The sequence below is a fragment of the Canis lupus genome, chromosome 5, assembly GCF_048164855.1.
Source record: "Canis lupus baileyi chromosome 5, mCanLup2.hap1, whole genome shotgun sequence".
In the NCBI taxonomy this organism is placed as follows: domain Eukaryota; kingdom Metazoa; phylum Chordata; class Mammalia; order Carnivora; family Canidae; genus Canis; species Canis lupus.
In genome coordinates this window covers 42,398,438-42,417,911 of record NC_132842.1, presented here as the reverse complement: position 1 = coordinate 42,417,911, position 19,474 = coordinate 42,398,438, and the positions used below count along the sequence as shown (strand labels likewise).

At 46.1% G+C, this 19,474-nt stretch overlaps 1 protein-coding gene across 3 annotated transcripts in view; it reads left to right on the top strand.

Moving 5' to 3' along the window:
- The window catches only part of DPYSL3 (dihydropyrimidinase like 3), a 119,693-nt gene that overhangs the window by 57,543 nt on the left and 42,676 nt on the right, over window positions 1–19,474 (top strand). Inside the window, exon 1 of one of the 3 annotated variants that reach the window (XM_072826390.1) lies at window positions 406–539. The exons of 1 other annotated variant lie outside the window; for it this stretch is intronic. In XM_072826390.1, coding sequence (XP_072682491.1) covers window positions 501–539 — 39 coding nt within the window. In that variant the 5' untranslated portion in view covers window positions 406–500. Of the gene's footprint in view, window positions 1–405; window positions 540–16,056; window positions 16,105–19,474 lie in introns of those variants that run through there. One more of the 3 variants, XM_072826387.1, reaches the window with a different exon arrangement.

The window sequence follows — 19,474 nt, the reverse complement described above, 5'->3', positions numbered from 1 at the left end:
CACACACACACACACACACACACAAAAAGGAAGAAAAAGAAAAAGTGGGTGAGGCAGATGCAAAGAGGAAAATCAATAGGGATAAGAGAGAAGAGGGAGGAGTCGCGGAGCAGCCATTCTGGTCTTGCGGGGTCCCAGCTGGCACGGCCAGAAAGGGAAAGGAAAAAAAAAAAAAAAGCCCGGGCGTGAACGCGAGCGGAGGAGGGTGTGTGTGGCGGGGGGGTCGGGGTGAAGGGGGGCCGGGGAGATTTACTATTGTCTCCGGCAGCCGCCGCGGGAGCCGCGAGGGGGGCGGAGGCGCGGGGGGCGGCGGCGCGGCCAGCGCACCACTCGCTCCACCTGATCTCGGGCGCTGCGCGCTGCCGACGGGCGCGGGCGCGGGCGCGGGAGCCGGAGCCGAGCGGGAGCCGCAGCCGCAGCCGCAGCCGCAGCCGCAGCCGCAGCCGAGCGGGAGCCGCAGCCGAGCGGGAGCCGCCGCCGCCGCCGCCGCCGCCACCACCATGTCCTACCAAGGCAAGAAGAACATCCCGCGGATCACGGTGAGTGGGGCGCCCCGCACGCGGGACCCCGGCCTTCGGGGGAAGCAAGACAAAGAGGAAACCGAGGAGCGGCGCCGGGAACCCCGGGTTAGGTGTCCGCCCCCCGCCCCCCGCCCCCCGCCGGTAGTTTCCAAATAGCCCCGGGCCCTGCCGGACCCCGCGCCGCCCGGGGAGCCCCTGTGCGCCGCCCCAGGGCCTCGGCTTTTTGTTTCAGGCTCGTTGGCCGCGGCGGGGTGTGCAGGGGTGACAGCTCCCGGGGCCGGGGGCCGGCGGCCGGGCCGCGCCCCTCTCCCAGCTGCTCGCCCGCGCTCTGCCTCCCGCGCCGCGACGGGGGCGGGCGGCCCGGACCCTCGCCCCGCACCTTGGCCGCCGTCCTGCCTGCGGCCGCCCCCGTGCATGTGTCGGGACGTCAGGGTGCGGACTGGACCTCTAACGCGGTGCGGCGGGAATGAGCAACTTTTGTTTTGTTTTGCCCTCGGTGCATTTTACATCTTTCATGTCATCCCCCCCCCCCATCTCCTCCCAAGAAAAGGCTGAGTTTTAAGAGCAGATCTTGGTTCGGGGTCGCAGGCGCACGCTGTGTGCAGGACACGTCCTAATGCCATTGTGTGCAAGAGCGAGCGCCCGCCGGCGGCCGGGGTCAAATGCCCCGGGCGGGCGCCTCGGGCGGGGACCCGCGGACGAGCCGGGATCCGGGATCCGGGACAGCAGCCGCACCTTCGCCCGGCAGCTCGCGGCTGCAAAACACCGCGCCCCCGCTCGGGATTTCTCCGGGATGCGCAGAAACCATGCCCCTGAGTGGAAGGGCGCGCGACAGGCTGGGATGGGCACCCCCCCCGGAAAGGGGTGGCGGTGGTAGGGGGCAAGACAGCAGTGACGAGAAACATTGACATTTGGTAGTTTGGCATGAAGCAGTATGGTTGTGCTTTGTCTGTAGTGAATGGGGGTGTGTGTGCAGTGTGTGTGTGTGTAGTGTGTGTGTCTGTGTGTGTGCGCGTGTGTGTAGCGGGGGAATGGGTGGCTACTCCATCTTTGCAAGGCGAACAAAGGAAGTGATCAGCTGGCCCCTGGGAGGCTCTGCAGCTGCCCTAGGGCAGAGCTGTACCTGCTCCTGTAGTTAATTTACCAGGGATCCACCAGGTTTTGCTGTGGGCGTGCGTGTGTTTGCACTTGCTCCGCTATGTGTGGAACGCCCCGTGTGCTCCAGATCACCAATGCAGGACCTTACCCCTGTAGGCAGGACGAAGCTGTTTTTGCCTCTACTGCACTTTATTCTCAAGTGGTTTATTTCTATTGAAGCATGCTGTGTTTTCATGCACCTGACCTTCACCCCACACAAGGGCACCCCACCCCTCCCTGCTGTCCACCTGGTCTTAGGGAATGAATACTGGGAGAAAGGGTAGTGGGGATGGGTAGGGATCCTTTTGCCAGGTAAAGGAGTCAGGTGTAAACATATCTTCCTTTATCGCTTTGTGATATCATCGACTTCACGTTATTGAAGATACATAGTGGATCTTTTACAATGCACAGTAGTCTCGGAGCGCCAGTTGTCTTTGCAGAGAGCTGTGGAAGGTATTGTTAGAAAGAAAAAAGACTGAGACAAAAGCCCAATTTTTATACTATTTCTCTAACGGGGGAGGGATGAACCCCGGCGCTCATGCTATTACATGTGTGAAGTATGCTGCACTTATGCCACTTGCCTTACCTCGAGGATACATTTGCCAGTCCCCCTGTTTGGGATAAGCAGAGAAAAGCTTGTTTTTTTTCTTTCTAGTCTGAGCATTGCAAGGTTCTTCTTATGGACTCAGGCTGTGATATGGCACTGAGGGCCACGCCCATTCTTATAGGTATCACTTAGGCCACCTTTCAGGAAAGCCAGAGAAATCTGGCCCTGATTGATCACTTGCCTTCGAAGCCCCCATAAATGTGTCTGTGCCCTGATCCTAGAGCCAGGTTTGCCAGGGGTTCCCTTTTGTTCCTGTTTGGATGCTCTTCCCTGGGGTGCCTCCTTCGTGTTCTGTGCGGCTTGCATCCTTTCTCTCTGTGCATGGGGCGTGGTGCTGCATAGCCGCCTCTGCCTTGAAGCCGGGGCTGTGTGTCTCCAGCAACTGTGACAAGAATGGACAGTGGTTGTGAATTTCTTCCTCATATTCACCTTGTTGAAAGGGGTCTGGGGTTGCGGGGAGCAGAGGAGCATGGCAGGAGGGTGGGTATTGGTCTTTGGGGGCAAGGACTCCATTTGTAGATTTTCCTCAGGCTTTGTGTTTGTATTTCTGTGAACAAGAGTTCTATTCTTGGTTCAATTATTTTTGCATGTTTGCATGTCTATAGATGATTGTAGTTACCTACATACTATAAGGGTTCAAATACTCTTCCTCGATACAATTAAAAACATTAAAATATGGACACAGATATACCTACATAGAAAATGTCATTAAAGATTTAAATGGAACAGATATGCCCTACTCTTAGTTCTAGCATATTCTTTTCAATGATAAGATTATGGAATTTGAATTAAGTTTTCTAGCCTCTCTGTATTCCTTTCTGTGAAGGCTGCCCCACCCAGTAGCTAAAATGTCACTAGAACCTGAGGATCGATGGGGGCAGTCTTTCTTGCTGGATACCTTTTGCCTCCCCAGACACCACCCTCTGCCACAATTTGGGGACCCCAGTGAGGCTTTCTTTGTTTTTGTTTTTCTTGCCACCTCGTTTTGCCTCCCTCCTGAGATCAAAGCCTTCTTACTAACCTATGTTTATTGGTTTCTTGGAGAGAGGGATTTCTCTGTCATGGGTAGAATTGGCCAGGGCTTTCTCTGTGAGTGTCTCGGGCCTCACATCTTATTGTTCTTTCTCAGGTGCATGGCCGGTCTGGTCCACCTCCATACCTGCCCTTGCTTCTAAACATCGGGCTGGCAGTTCAGGGTGGTTCAGCAGATCAGAGCAGGGACCCTGTGCTGCCGTTCACCTCTGTCTCCACTGTCCAGCATAGTTTCTAGAATGCAGATGTCTCATGGTTGTCGGTTAAATCAATACATGAATAAAAAATTGTTCCAAATAAGAATAGCTCACACCTACTGAGTGTTTATTTTGTATCAGGTATTGTGCTATGTGCGTTACACGTATTGTCTCGTTTTGACCCTTGATTCAATGCTCTCTGAAAGGTACTATAGTTATCCCCAGTTTATAGATCCAGAAAAAAAAAAATAACCCAAGCCCTCCCACCCGAAATCCATAGAAAATCAAATGCATTTGCCCAGGATCAGAGGTTGAGTAAGTGTTGGAGGCAGGACCCAAACCTACACACCTGATTGAAATTAAAATGGATGTCCCTCGCCACCACACTCTTTTTTGGTGTTTCTGCTTCTGCCATCACTCTGAGGTGGTGTTAGTAAGGCAGATGGTGTAGAGGAAAGACTCTGCACTCTCCAAGCAGTTCTGGTAGGATCTGGGAAGCCTGTTTTTCCCGCCACTGTCAACAGATCCCTTAACATGGTGTCTCGTACTTTCTTTTTATTAAATAGATATAAATAGCGTTTTGGGGGATGGCAGCTAGCATAACAGTTCTGCAGGCAGAAAGTTAGGGGAGTTACAGTCCTTGTGGTCCTCTGGCATGCTACCACCTGAAGCTGAGTGGTGGGGAGCTAACAGTTAGGTTGCAGTGCTTTATGTGTATTCTCTTGTCAGAGTCTCCGCAAAAAACCATTGTAAGGAAACCGAAGCACAGATAGGTGAGGTTAGTTATCCAGCATTACCCAGCGAGAATTTTGGGGCAAAGCTGGAAATAAACCCAGACTTCTCTGGCTTCCCAGCTTCAGCTGTCCTGGTACAGCTGCTGCCTCCCAGAGGCACATGCAGCAGAGATTTGGAAGGTGTGGATAAGGAGTTCCAGAATTCCCTCTGGGAGATACATCACAAAAAATTGGCTTTATGCAAACGGTAATTGGATTTCCGTAAATATTATCTTGCAGATGGTGCATCTCGGCTGCATTGGAGGTTGGGCTGTACATGTGTGATGTTTGGGAATTCCCAGAATACACATCCTCAGGCAGGAACCCAACGTGGGGAGTTCTTTTCCAGGGCGCATCATCAGGGTGCCGTGGTCCCATTTGAAGGGTGTGATCGTGAGCGTTGTGGGTGCCATGGGAAGTTTTTATTCCTGAGGGGAAGGGATGGGGCCTTATGCAGTGGCTGGGCAGGGGGTCTAGAGGTGGCCAAGAAGCAGGAGAGGGCGTGAGTGCAATCCTACCCCAGCCTCTGTGTCTTCTTGCTTCCAGAGGTGTCACTTTAGTCCAGCAGCTAGCATTAGGGGTTGGAGGACTAGTGTTTAGGAGACCAAAAGAGATGGAGTTGTCCACAGTCACTTCTATCCGTGTAAGGCATCTTGGTAGGGAAATTCCAGAGTAAAAGTTAGGAATGGGAAGCATCTTAGATATCTGATCATGGAAATCTCAGCCCAGGCACTGCCCAGGGTGTTCATTTTTTACTTGTATTTTGAGCAGCTATGTGGTGATCCTCAGCCAGGTTATTCCTTTCTTTCTTTTTTGCTTTCTTTCTTTCTTTTTTTTTAAATTAGATTTATTTTTTAATTTTTTTTAAGGATTTTATTTATTTATTCATGAGAGACACCCACAGAGAGAGAGAGAGAAAGAGAGGCAGAGACACAGGAGGAGGGAGAAGCAGGCTCCATGCAGGAAGCCTGATGTGGGACTCGATCCTGGGGCTCTAGGATCATGCCCTGGGCCGAAGGCAGGTGCTAAACCACTGAGCCACCCAGGGATCCCCCTTTGCTTGCTTGCTTGCTTGCTTTCTTTCTTTCTTTCTTTCTAGATTTATTTATTTATTTATTTATTTATTTATTTATTTATTTATTTACTGGGGGGGCGTGTGCAGAGGGAGAGAGAGAATCCCAAGCAGATTCTGAGCTGCCCATGGAGCCCCACACAAGGCTCAATCTCATGATGCTGAGATCATGAGCTGAGCCAAATGAAGAGTCGTGGGCTTATCCCACCCTGGCACCCCTGGCTTGTTACTCTTCTTTCTGAAGCATAAGCAAAGTGCCTTAGGTGTCTAGACAGCTCTGCCTGTTAGTAGCTATGATGGAGCTGGCTGGACATTTGGGGGAATTCTAGAGGAATAGATTTCCTCAGAGAATTCCAATTTATGGGGTAGAACTGTCAGCTTATAGATGAAAATCTCCCTGCTTATCTCATTGTGGGAGGGCTGTTGAAAGGCCTCCATGAAGGTAGTGACCCTGTAGTGGTGTGTGAGCCCTGATATCTTCAAAATGGTAAACACTCATTTTTTTTTTGGTAAGATTTTATGTATTTATTCATGAGAGAGAGAGAGAGAGAGGCAGAGACATAGGCAGAGGGAGAAGCAGGCTCTCTACTGAGCAAAGGACCCAGATGTGGGGCTCGATCCTAGGACCCCGGAATCACACTCTGAGCCAAAGGCAGTTGCTCAACCACTGAGCACCCCCAGGTGCTGCAACACTAATTTATTTATAAAATACCAACCACTCTGGAATGTGGAAATTAATGAGGAGGAAGACATGATAAGGGTCTGGGGTAGGAAGAAGCTACTTAGGAAGCTATTTTTTGAACACAAGTTCTCAAAAACAAAAATTAATGCAATGTTATATAAGAGCTCTTCTTATTTTTTTTCTTGCTTCAGTTATATTGCAGCGTTCCTCAAAAGTAGGCTTCTCATTCATTTTTCACGATCTAATAGAGGACTTTGGACTTTGATGTAGAGATTTTCTTTTAGCTTAAATAAAGGGCATTTTTCTTACACTGGGTCGTTTTTTCAATCCTTATTAGCTTGAAGGCTAAAGTGACCCAGGTTAGGATTACCCTTTCTAGCAATTTCTTCATGACTCCCTGTTTAGTAGCTTTTTCTCTGCCCTTTCTCCTCAGGAAAAAAAAAATAGCATTGAATTTGAAAAAGAACAAAAAAACCCTTCATATCCTAATGGGCCCTCTGTTCTTTACCTGTTGACATATTTTATAGAACTATTTGCTTTTGCTTATTACATTTGAAAAGTCACAAATTGTTTACGCCAGTAGGAATGTCTCCCTAGGATATAAATCTGTGTCTTTTTTTTTATTAAATCAGTGCTCCTAATCATAAGGGGACTGGAAATTTGAATATGTCATCACCTCCTATGATGAATGTTAATAGGAAGCCTGACTGGCTTCCCAGTTACTCCCTTCTCAAATCAGTGTTTCATTTTACCTTTGCTTCCATTTTCTATGGGCCCTTCAGAAACAAATGTGAAAGACCCTGGACAACCCAGAGAAATAGGCTATTTTCTATTTGCACACTCTTTTGTTGTGAAATTTCTTTCATCAAACTGAGTATTTGTGTGTATTTCAATATACGAGATAGACCAAAAAAACTGTGTGGTGGGATAGGATGGGCTCCTCAGTTTGGCCTCTCTGGTCTTTCTGGAGTCTACTTATAAAAACAACTTCTCTTGGGGCACCTGGATGGCTCAGTGGTTGAGGGTTTGCCTTTGGCTCAGGTCGTGATGCCAGGGTCCCGAGATGGAGTCCTACCTCAGGCTCCCTGAACAGAGCCTGCTTCTCCCTCTGCCTGTGTCTCTGCCTCTCTCTCTCTCTCTGTCTTTAATGAATAAATAAATAAAATCTTAAAACAAAACAAAACAAATTCTCTAGGGCTCCAAGTGGCTTCATCCGTTCAGTATCTGACCCTTGATTTCTGGCTCAGGTCATGATCTCAGGGCCTCAGCGAGATCGAGCCCTACTTCTGGTTCCATTCTCAGCACGGAGTCTGCTTGTCTTTCTCCCTCTGCTCCTTTTCCTGCTCATGTGTGCGCTTTCTCTCTTTCTCTCTCTCAAATAAATAAATGAAATCTTTGAAAAAAATCCAACTTCTCTTGAGGAACTCTCTTCTGTTAATTAGATTGTAGGGATCTCAGTGGTTAGAAAGATGGAACGAAGCATAGTGGAGCTGTTAATAGCTACCACGTATTGAGTGGCTTAGCACAAACTACATGGATTGCCTCACTTGACTCGTAGCATCTCCTGGAGCTGCAACGATTAACTACCATTTTTGTGCTCTGGATAGAGCCTGCAAGAGTTTTACTAACTTGACTAAAGGTGCACAGTTGAGAAAGCAAGATCCTGGGACTGAATCCTCCAGAGGTGAGTTAGTTTTGAAGGCAGGAAGGCAGCCTGTCCTTCCATACCCACCGGTGGTTTTCCCCACCCCCATCACCTCCAGCCGCCCACACCTGTTAGCGCACAAATGCGGGCTTCTGAGGGTGGACAGCGTGGGGATGATCTGGCCAAACTGATCACGTCATCACTGCAGCAACAACTGAGTGCCTCCCCTCCTCACAGTGGTTCATGCTTTGCTTTGCCAGCTGTCTGACTTAGCTTCTGGCTTTTGCCCAGATGCATGTATGAGTGCAGTGTGGAAACGCAGATGCTGTTTTCCTGCCCTGTGTAAGTACAGATCTGGGCCCAAGGCCCCTTCATGGTCGCTGTCCCTGTCCGCTTCCCAGACCTAGAAGGAGCCAAGCTCTCTGTTCCCGTTGGGCTCCAGAAGCACAGGACACGCCCAGCACTCTAAGCCAGATGGGGGAGCTCCGCTTTAGAAATGGTTGAGGAGGAGCCTACTGGGGACATCTGGAATTCAAGGACACATTTCTCCTGGCTTAATGAGTCTCTCTCTCTCTCTTTTTCCTGGGAAGCACTGAACAATGAGATATGCAGGATAAAGTGAGATTCGACTTTTTAAGAGAGGAGTTCTGCTGGTTCCTAGAGCAAAGGAGCCCTCTTGTTCTTTGACGCAGGGGAAGACAGCCCTGCACGGAGTGTCAGCATGCTGTGGTTCAGGCCTGCCCTTGCCTCTAAATTATGGGTGACTTTGGGCAAACCCTTATTTTCCTTCTCCATTCTGCATCAGTCAAATGAGGGCATCAAAGGAAGAGAACTCCATGAGAAGAAAGTCAGAGCAGAGCGGTCCTTGGTGGCTTAAACTCAGTGGAACCAGCTCACATCTGTGTTGGGTCTAAGGGTCTTTGGCTGCTTTTTACACTTGAAATCCCAGCCTTTTTTTCTCATTCAGAGGGTATACTTGGCTAATAGACTCCAAGAGAAATGTAATAATGTCCTTTCCTCAGCAGCACGTTGTTATTAATTCAAATGAGTTTATTAAAATAAGACCACGATTTCTTTGCTTGGCACATACAGCCCCTCTTTTGGACAAGGCTATCAACAATAAGGGCACAAAGGGAACAAATGGCCCCAAGTCTATACTGGTCAGGTAAACAGGCACCCAGCAGAAAACAGCCCCTAGTCTGTATATGCTCCACCAAACTCTTTTCAGGTGCTCATGCCAATATTTTAGGTATGGCAGCTTCCATCCCATGGAAATAACCCTTCCCCCGAGGCCAGATAATGCCATGGATACCCCATGAGGTAGATATGGTTTGGATTTTGTTACCACTGAATCTCCAGTACTTTGTCTTTGGCTGGAATATATTAAGCCTTCTGTAAATATTTGTTGAATGAATGGGTGCAACACTTACTTTGCAGGAATAGTTTCAAGGCAGAAGATGATCAGAACATGTGCGTGCGTTTGTGCTTGTACATTGTCCTTTCACTGACAGCTGTCTTGAATATTAAATTTCCTTTTTTTAAAAAAAGATTTTATTTATTCATGAGAGACGCAGAGAGAGAGAGTGTCAGAGACACAAGCAGGGGAGAAGCAGGTTTCCCGCAGGGAGCTTGATGTGAGACTCACTCCCAAGACCCCAGGATCATACCTTGAGCTGAAGGCAGATGCTCAACCACTGAGCCACCCAGGTGCCCTAGCTGTCTTGAATATTAACTTTTAAGAAAGAAGGCCTGGTTCTAAGAAGCCAGCACAGGATCCCTGAGCAAGAGAAAAAGGACAGCACATCAGCAGAACAAGCAGGGTCAGCGGTACTCTAGGACCTGACTGGGGCCAAGGGAGCCTGGCCCTCACTTGCACTTCTCTCGTCTTAGACCTCCCCTCCACCCCCTTTTCCAAATCCTGCATCTGACCCCATTCTCCGCCTGTCTCAGGGCTTGCCTGGGTACTTCTTGCTTGCAAACAGACCCGTTGTTTCTCTTCCAGAAAATGGTTTACAGGAAAGAGACCTTTATGTCTCCTTTCAAATAGAGAAAATTGTCACCATGACTTTTTGAACCAGGATCCAACATAGATGTGAATTGAGGCCTTTCTGCCTTTGCATAGAAACCACAAGCCATTGGAGTTAATAGCAGCAGCTAGATAGGACAGTCTGCATTTGTACAGGAAACCCTACTTTTTAGAAAGCTTTGTGAAGGAGCAACCCATAGGTCTTTCTTGCTTCCCTATTAGGGTTGGTCATTTAGATGGAATGTTTTTATGCTTGTGTGTGTGTTTACTCAAAGATTTCTAGTCTCTTACTCCACTGCATCTGTCAGCTTTCTCTGGGCTTATGTTTGGAGCTCTTCCTGTTATTAGCATTTATTCTGAAGTTCATTTTTTTGCTTTGATGGGTGAGGGCAGTTAAACTTCAAGCACATTTTGCCAAGTTTCATCCCTGGCTGTAAACCATATGGTTTAAGGTCTCAATAATCTTTGGGTAATAATAGTCACTAGGTCCTTTGAAGAGGAACATTTATAAGAGCAGGCAAATAAAATATATTCATGGAACCTAAAATCTCAGATCAGAAAGCACTTGAAATAAAGTATGTATTAGAAAATGTCATGTATAACATAATCAAGTATAATAATAGCATTTGGCTCTTTTTTGATTTTGTGGCGAGTATTGACCATTGGCTCTGGATCGAGCAATGCTTGTCCCTGGAGCATCTCTTGTCTGGAACACAGCAGGGAGATTAGTTTACAATGAAACTACTACTTAGTAGTAATTAGTAGTAATTAGTAATTAGTAATACTAATACTATTAGTAGCTACTGCTACAACTAATAACAATAACAGATATTTATCATATCTTGTGATAAGTGCTTTTTATTCGTTATCTCATGTAATCCTCAAAACTGTTTAGTAGGTAGATGGATTCCCGACTCTGTCCTGCCGTTTTATTGTGGAGAGAACCTAGATCAAAATACTTGCCTAGGATCACACTAGCCTTCTGAGGTGGGACCAAAATTCGGACCGACTCCCCTCACTTGCTTAACTGCTATGGGAGCTACCTTAAATTCTGTCTTCTTTTACCTTCTTCCACTTCCAGGGTCATGAGACACTCTTTCAGATTGGAGTTCACTTAGCTCAGGTCCAGGGTTAAGGCCTTCCCTGCACCTGTTTCCTATGAAGCATGAGTAGTTGGGGTTATGGGAGGTGCAGAAAACAGCCATTTGGTGCTCTCCTCTGCATGAGCTGTGACTGTGGTCCCGGAGGCTCTCCAGCCTTCCCATTACAGGCAGCCTCACTTCCCAGCAGGGCCAGAGCAGCTCCACACAATTGTACTTGCGGGTCCAACTTGCTAGGGAGGAAGCCACCACTCTTAGCCACGGAGGCTATTTTGCTTCAATAAATAGAAATACCAATGAGGGCTTTTTCTTCTGCTTCTTCCTTTTTTTTTATTTTTAAGATTTTTTATTTATTGACAGAGAGAGGGAGAGAAGAAGCAGGGGGAGCAGGAGGCAAAGAGGGGGAAGCAGGCTCTCTACTGAGCAAAGACCCCCCAGCGCTGGGATTGTGACCCGAGCGGAAGGCAGACACTTAACCAACTGAGCCACCTAGGCACCCCCAGGGTTTCTTCTTAACATGGATTTGATGCGTCCTTCTCATTGCATACCCCACAGGACCCTCCCTGGCTTCTCAATAAATCCAAAGCAAGATTCTGCTGAGGTTTTGTTTAACTGTAGCTCTGTGAGATTGATAGAGTCAAAATTCCCTTACAGAGTGCTTTAGTCTAGACAGGCAAGGAAACAGAGATGCAAGTGGGGCTGAATGAATTAGGGCTTCTTCTGTCTGGTTTATTGTAGGGCACTGAGAATTTAAAATTAAGTAGGAATTTTTCCTCCCAAATACAAAAAACAGCATGAGGGTTGTAGAAAAATTTACCAAAATAAAATGAGGACAATACAAATAAACTCTACTGAAATTAACCAGAGACAGCCATTTGAAATTTTATGAATATACCCATTTAGAACTTTTTCTTAAGACGGTATATGCCATTTATTAAAATGGTACCACATAGCGTTCGTGTTGTTTTATGTCCTACTCTCTGTTCCACAATATATTATGACATCTTTCCATGTTTCAAATATCCTTCCCTAACGCAATTTGAAAAACCCACATATTATCTCAGTGCTTGGGGATCTGGTTAAATGAATCCCATTTTGTTTGAATTTTTATTTGTTTCTGAGGTCTTGGTATTAATGACAAAAACGAAATGATGTATTTGTTTTCAGTTGCTCTTCTCTAAGTGAAGTTATATTAAAAGCTATCACAGGGTGAGAGGCTAACTTGCCCCAAGTTGCTCAGCTCAAGATTGCCAGACTATAGATTTGAAACCCACTGTTTTTCATCTTCATCCTATATTCTTATCATCGCTTTGGCACTTGTGCCATTTTCCGTGGAGACCTTTGCTTTTCCTCTCTCTTCTTTTGCTCTTGAGTGAGCATGTTGGTTTTCTCAGGTCCACCCTTGCTTGCCTGTCTGACTTGCTGAGGCTGTTGACATTTGTAGAGGTACACAGTGTCCTGGGACCCGAGCTACACAGCTGGAGAGGAAACATGCCCAGCTCTTTCTCCCATCTCCTTAATGGCTTAACCTATGAGCTTGGAAGCTGGTTTTAATTTTACATTCTCTCTGTGTATGTATGTTTGTTTTTAAAACTTTTTCCCCTTAATTCTTTCAAGGAGACCTTTATTTGAAATCATACACTCTTTCCCTCAAAGCCAATTTGTGTCCCAAATCTTGATGAGATTACTTTGTTTGGGGATATTGATAAATTCAGCTTGGGGTTTCTGGTTTATCCAACTAAATTGGTTTAAATTATGGCCTTACAGAGAGAGAGGGCATAAACAACTTAGAAGGTCTTAGAGCAATTGGATGTAATCTTCTGCTTCTAGAGACTTCATCCTGGGTTGATTCCACAAAGAAGGTATGTTTCGTTTTGTTTTTATTTCAGTTCCTTCATGGCGTGGTCCATCTCAGACCCTTTCTGATGTGAGAAATTCTGGGAAATACTTCACTTTGCTCAGTTGAGGGCAGGAAGAGAAATAAGGGATCCATTATTCCAACCCCCTCATTTTAATGATTAAGAAAACGTAGGCCAAAGAGGGAAAATAATTTGCCAAAGGTCACACAGCAAAATAATTAAGGAAAAAAAGAAGCATAGAACTTGTTTTCCTTGCTCTAGTTCGATGTTTTTCTTACCCCCACCTCCCCCCTTTTTTTTTGAGGTGGGGGAGCTTGAGGGTCTCTTATTGGCTGAATTTGTCCCCTCAGAGTTCACGTGCTGAGGTCCTAACCCCTAATACTTCTGAATGTGGCTGGATTTGGCAATAGGGCCTTTACAGACGTGATTGAGGTAAATGAGGTCATTGGAATGGGCCCTAATCCATTGTGATTGGCTCTATAAGAAGAGATTAGGATGGAGTCACGGAACAAGCCCATCTGCAGACACAGGGAGGAGTAGGCCATCTGCAAGTCAAGGAGAGAGGCCCCAGGGATCCCTGGGTGGCTCAGCGGTTTGGCGCCCGCCTTCAGCCCAGGGCGTGATCCTGAAGTCCCGGGATCGAGTCCCACGTCGGGCATCCCTGCATGGAGCCTGCTTCTCCCTCTGCCTGTGTCTGTGCACCTCTCTCTCTCTCTCTCCCTCTCTCTGTGTCTCTCATGAATAAATAAAATGTAAAACAAAAAAAAAAAAAAAAGGAGAGAGGCCCCAGGGGAAACCAACCCTGCCAACACCTTGATCTAGAACTTCCAGTTTCCCCGACTATGAGAAAACAAATATCTGCTATTTAAGATACTCAGTCTATGGTACTTTGTTATGGTATCCCTAGTACACCAGTCCAGGGAGAAGTTAAGGACAAAGGCATTTAAAAATTCAAATCTTCAAACTTGGGAAGTTCTCAGTGAACAGAAAAGGGAGACCCAAATAAATAATGTAAGACATGAGGCCATGTCAGAGCCCATACTGGCTGATTTTTAGTCGTAATTTTATATATGACATCTTATTCCACCCTTACATCCAGATTATAATTATTTATAGCTCCACTTTACAGATGAAGAAACAGAGTCACGAGGTTAGCTTATCTAAAGTTCCATTGTAACTAGCTGGTGGAGTGAGCTCCCAGTTCTCCTTGTCTGACAAGAAGTTAATCAGATCTGTGTCACCACCAGTGTGATTGTGTGACACTGAAACAATCTCTAGTTGTTTAAAGTTAGAAAGGAGAAAACATGTACTCCAGAGTCAATGACTTGACATTAAGAATCCACTTAATGGATTGGACAGAAAATATTTGGCCCCTGATTTTAGGAAAAATGCAGAGATCAGGGAAATTTTATTTATTTTATTTTATTTTATTTTATTTTATTTTATTTTATTTTTATTTTATTTTATTTTATTTTATTTTTAAATAATAAATTTATTTTTTATTGGTGTTCAATTTGCCAACATACAGAATAACACCCAGTGCTCATCCCATCAGGTGCCCACCTCAGTGCTCACCCCCCAGTTCAGGGAAATTTTAAAAGATAATCAAGCTATTTGAATGTCACTACAAAGTCTTCCCAGTGACTTAGACCTTCATGTGTTGAAATGAACAGCTATCCATAGTGAAGAATTACGGTTTGGAATGATGGACTTACCCACACTGGGTGACATTTGCTAGAACAGGAATCCAGACGTATACATCTGTAACATGAGCAGATTTGGAAACTACCTATGCCAGGATTTTATAAGGACATATTTTTGAAGTGTTTGCAATAGGAAGGCCTGCTAAATATACAGTCAACTAAAAAAAAAAAAAAAAATCAAATTAATTTGAGCTGCTGGTAAACCCAAAGCTTATCATATGGGAAACATGATATGCTTTAAGTATTGAATGTAAATGGCTGTCTTTCAGCTCCATCCTTCCTGTTTGGTGCAATCTATCAGTGCCTAGATGTAGAGGTTAAAGTTGCTTGGGCTTTATTACTAAGAAGGCTCAATCAAGTTAGGCTGTGGTTAGGGTTTGTTTTCAGTGGATATTGGAGTTAAGGCTCAGCTCAGCCACAGACTAGCTGTGCACCTTTGTTGGTTCTGCCTTTAGAGTCAAATCTCAATCCAACCACTTGTCACTCTTTCTCATCACTCTCTCCAGCCCTAGCTCAAGCCTCCCTTGACTTATTGCAACCCCCTAATTAATATTTGTGCTTCCACTTTGCCTACACATAGGTCATCCTCTTTGTGCACGGCCCGGGGGATCCTTTAAAAATGTAAATCAGATCAAGCTGCTCCCCTGCTCAAACATCTGTTGCACTTGGAATGAAATGGATGATGGCTCTCAAGAGTCCACGTAGCCTGGCCCCGACTGTCCTTCTCTCTGGACTCCCAGCCCTGCCACTGCTCCTCAGTGATTTGCATCAGCCATCCTCTTTTCCCGTGTGCCCTTGGATGTGCCCGTCTCCAGCTCAGAGTTGCAGTGCTTGCTGCTAGCTGCTCCCTGGGAGTGGGGAGCAATCTTTCCTAAGAGCCGTTCTTTATTTGGCTTGCCCCCTCAGATCATCCAGAGTTCTGTCCAGCTGAAAGCTTCTTAGACATGCCTTCTTTAGAAACCTCATCAGAAGCAGTTTCAGGCTCTTCTAAGCCTCTGCTATCCCCTTGCCCTCTATCTGAATTCCACTCATCACTGTTGCCATTACCCTACTAATTTAGTTAGCTTACTTAGTCTTTGTTTTGCCAAGCACTACAGTACAATGGCAGGGAATGTATTTTGTTCATGTTGTATGCCTAGTGCTGTGAACAGGAGGCATTTATAAACATTAAATGACGGAATGAATGGGTAAATGAATCTGTGAATGAAAAGGCTCACTGCTCCTTTACTCGATGTGCTTTCCTTGGGGTCAGTGGCTTGGAGAGAACAGGTGTCAAGGAAACCGGGTTCTCAGAAAGCTCCTGAACCGTCTGCTTCATGGCGATAGGGACCATGTCTGTGTCCTTCCCCACTGCATCACTCAGGCCTGGCTCAGTCTAACTATGGATGAATGGAGCAGTGAATGAAAGTGAAAAGATTTGAGAACAGGGACAAAAGTGGTAACACAGGGATGGACATTTGCTCCCTCTGAGCCCGCTGGGAGGGGCTTGCAAAAGTTGTAACTTGTTTGCTGGGTTTTTAGACACCATTGAATACATGTCACAATGCACATCTTGCTTGGGTATGCATCAAACACCTGCAACTCTAAACGTCAGTCCTCATAGCACTTTTTGAAACATTTCTGAGCAGAGAAAGGCCATAAAAGAAAGGGGTGCTTGGGGATTATTTCAAAAGATTGTTCTGCTGGTGTTACAATCATAGGATGTGAAGCAGTGCATATGAAGCAGAGAAGGGATGTCAAGGCTTTGCAGGTAGGGATGGAGTCTGCAGGCCTTCAGGCATGAGGAGGGAATCCAGTCCTGTGATTTCAGTGTGATACTTGCAAACTGAAGGTAGTCTTAAATATATTCTGGGAGGTATCTATTGTGTGAAGAGACCTTTTGTTATAGAATTAACAGCCTGCTGATCTCATTTTTGAGTTCTGATAATTTTTAAATGGAGGCCCAGCTGCATTTATTTATTTATTTAAGATTTTATTTATTTATTCATGAGAGACACAGAGAGAGGCAGAGACCTAGGCAGAGAGAGAAGTAGGCTCCATGCAGGGAGCCTGATGCAGGACTCGATCCCAGGACCCGAGGATCACACCCTGAGCTGAAGGCAGACGCTCAACCATTGAGCCACCCAGGCATCCTGGCTCACTTGTATTTATTTCAAGGGATCATTTCATTCAACATTCACCTGACCTCTCAAAGTCCTTGTTCTCAGAGCATCTGCACTTTTCCCTGTCAGTATAACTTGGAGAAGTTTGAGGTCCAAGAGTAAAAAAAAATGGCCACTTCTTTCATAACCACTTGTCTGTCAAATGAAAACAGAGCTGTGGGTTTGCAGGTTTCTGGGCAGATAGAAGACTGAGCAAGAGATTCAGTTATTACCACTCTCCGCTAATTGTGTCAATAAAGAGCCAGAAAAAAGAGTGAACTGGTCCGTCGTCTTAGCTCGCCATATTATTTGAAAAGTGTTTGGGTAGGAAGGTAGTTTGTATACACATACACACACACACACACATACACACTAAAAAGAAATGCAGTGTCAAGCTACTTTTCAGGGATAGAGGAGAGTGGGCCTGCATCCAAGTGAGAAATACTGACCAGAGACCTGTGTCCTAGTCTGTAAAGAAACCTGCATTTATTGAGCACCTACTATGCACCAGAATTTGGGCTCACTCCTCACTTTAGTCCTTTGGGGTGGATGTCATTTTCTTCATCTTGCCCTTCCCCTTCCCACCATTCCGTCTGGCACTCATTCACCGTCTAAGTTCTTGAGCTACAGAACAAATGATGAGGCCCCTCTTTGTGCTACCGTACAGACCTAGTCTCTGATGTCTGGGCTCCAAGGCGGGACAAACAGGGGGGGTGTCTGTGGTCTTGGAGATGGTCCCTCCCTCCTCCGATCTCTCTCCTGGGGCCCTTTCTGCAGCGACTTTGTGTGAGCTGGAACATCACAGCTGTACGCTCTCCTAACGCATCCACCACAGAACCGGTTTGGGGAAGTTGCATAAGCCAGTGGTTATGTGCCTAGAACCACAATCCCCAGGCAGCCCCGCCCATCTTAAAAGTATAAGGTCAGATTTGGAGAAAAATCCTTGTGGCCTCCACAAATAGATGGGGACCAGTTGCCTGTCATTTGAAGGTGCCGCTCACACATTTCGAGGCCTGAGCCCGCACTCCTCCCCTGGGAGTTGCATTTGGCTGCCTTTCATATTCGGTGAAAGAGTTTCTTGTTCCTGACAGGCAGTAGGCTGGGAATTCACTAGGCTTCCCTGTCACTCTAAAGGCCCCGTCAAAGCCACCTGCCAATCAGAAATGATCAAAGAGGAGTCTACTTCTAAAAGAGGAAGTGAGTATGACTTATTGGATGGCGGCTCAGAGAGGCCAAGAGCTTTGCTCAGGGTCACAGGGCTAAGACCAGAATCCAGAGCTCCTGACCCCCATTCCAGGAGTCTCTCTGTTATCCATTGTTGCCTTTTAGGATGGCATTAACTCAAGTCCGATTGTTGATCCCTGCCTATCCTCCTAAATCACAGGCCCACATGTCCAGCTGTTTGCCTCAGGGCTGTGCGGTTGACCAGCATCTCAACATTATTGTTTTTAAAAATATTTTATTTAAATTCAATTTGCCAACATAGAGTAGTATAACACCCGGTGCTCATCCCAAGTGCCCTCCTCAGTGCCTGTCACCCAGTTACCCCACCCCCCACCCACATTCACTTCTGCAACTCTTTGTTTCCCAGAGTTAGGAGTCTCTCATGGTTTATCTTCCTCCCTAATTTTCCCCCACTCAGTTTCCCTCCTTTCCCTTTTGGTCCCTTTCACTATTTCTTATATTCTGCATATGAGTGAAATCATATGACGATTGTCTTTCTTCGATTGACGTGTTTCACTCAGCATAATACCTTCCAGTTCCATCCATGTCGAAGTAAATGGTGGGTATTCGTCTTTTCTGATGGCTGAGTAATATTCCATTGTCTATACAGCCCACATCTTTATCCATTCATCTATCGAAGGACATCGTGGCTCCTCCCACAATTTGGCTACTGGGGACATTGCTGCTGTGAACATTGGGGTGCAGGTGTCCTGTCGTTTCACTACATCTGTATCTTTGGGGTAAATGCCCAGTAGTGCAATTGCTGGGTCATTGGGTCAGGATTATTATTTATACTCTTGTGCCTCAACTTTGTTACTCTCTTTTCTGTTCTCCATTTTTATTCACGAGTCTTTCCTGGCCACCTTGCCCTGAAACTTTAGTCTGCTTAGACACATCATTTTCCCTTCACCTTTCATTGCTGAGTTGATTCTAACTTTCTTCCACAGCATGCCCTGCAGTTTCTGCCGCATATTCTTGCTGTCACCTGGACCACATCTGTCACCTTATTCTTTTTCCACTATAATTTTCTTTATTAAACTCCTAGTAGAAGTTATAAAACGTCATATACTTTGTACAACTAGTGGAGTAATATAAATAAATAGTAGAGAAAGAGAAAGGCAGAAGTTACCAAGTTTTCCATACCTCTTCAACCTGCATCCTTTCCCCCTGCCATTTCCACTGTGAATAATTTGGTGTATACCCTTCTAGACCTTTCTCTTGCTCACACAAGAACATAATAATACATGTATTACATATAGTATTCTTTTTTTGCTTTTGCAACAATAGAATCGTTTTGCACTTGGACCTGTGAATTATTTTAAAGTCAAGGTACAGATTTAACTTGTTAAAAAAAAAAACTGGATGACAACCCATTGTACTGCTGTCTTGCAGTGTATTACATCATGTCCCATGGTTGGATATTCAGGGACTGGGTGGGATATTTTCAGCTTGCCTCTCCAGTTACCCTCTCCACTTTTTCTGCCCTCCTTCATGCTGTGAGGCAATCTGGGCCTGCATCTGGAGGCCCTTTGCCCTTAGGCTCCGACTTGGATTCAGTTCCTTCAGCACACCTAGGAGATTGGAAGGAAGGTGCACAAGTGAGGTCAGGGTATCTTGCCCTGCTGATTCCTTCCTGCTGGGTCACTGAGGAGTGGCTTGCATGCCTGTCCTGAAGGTCACAGCTCCTGTCAGGCAAAGCTGTCCATACAGCTGCCCCCCCCCCCCCACCCCACGGTAACTATTCCCTCCTCTTGT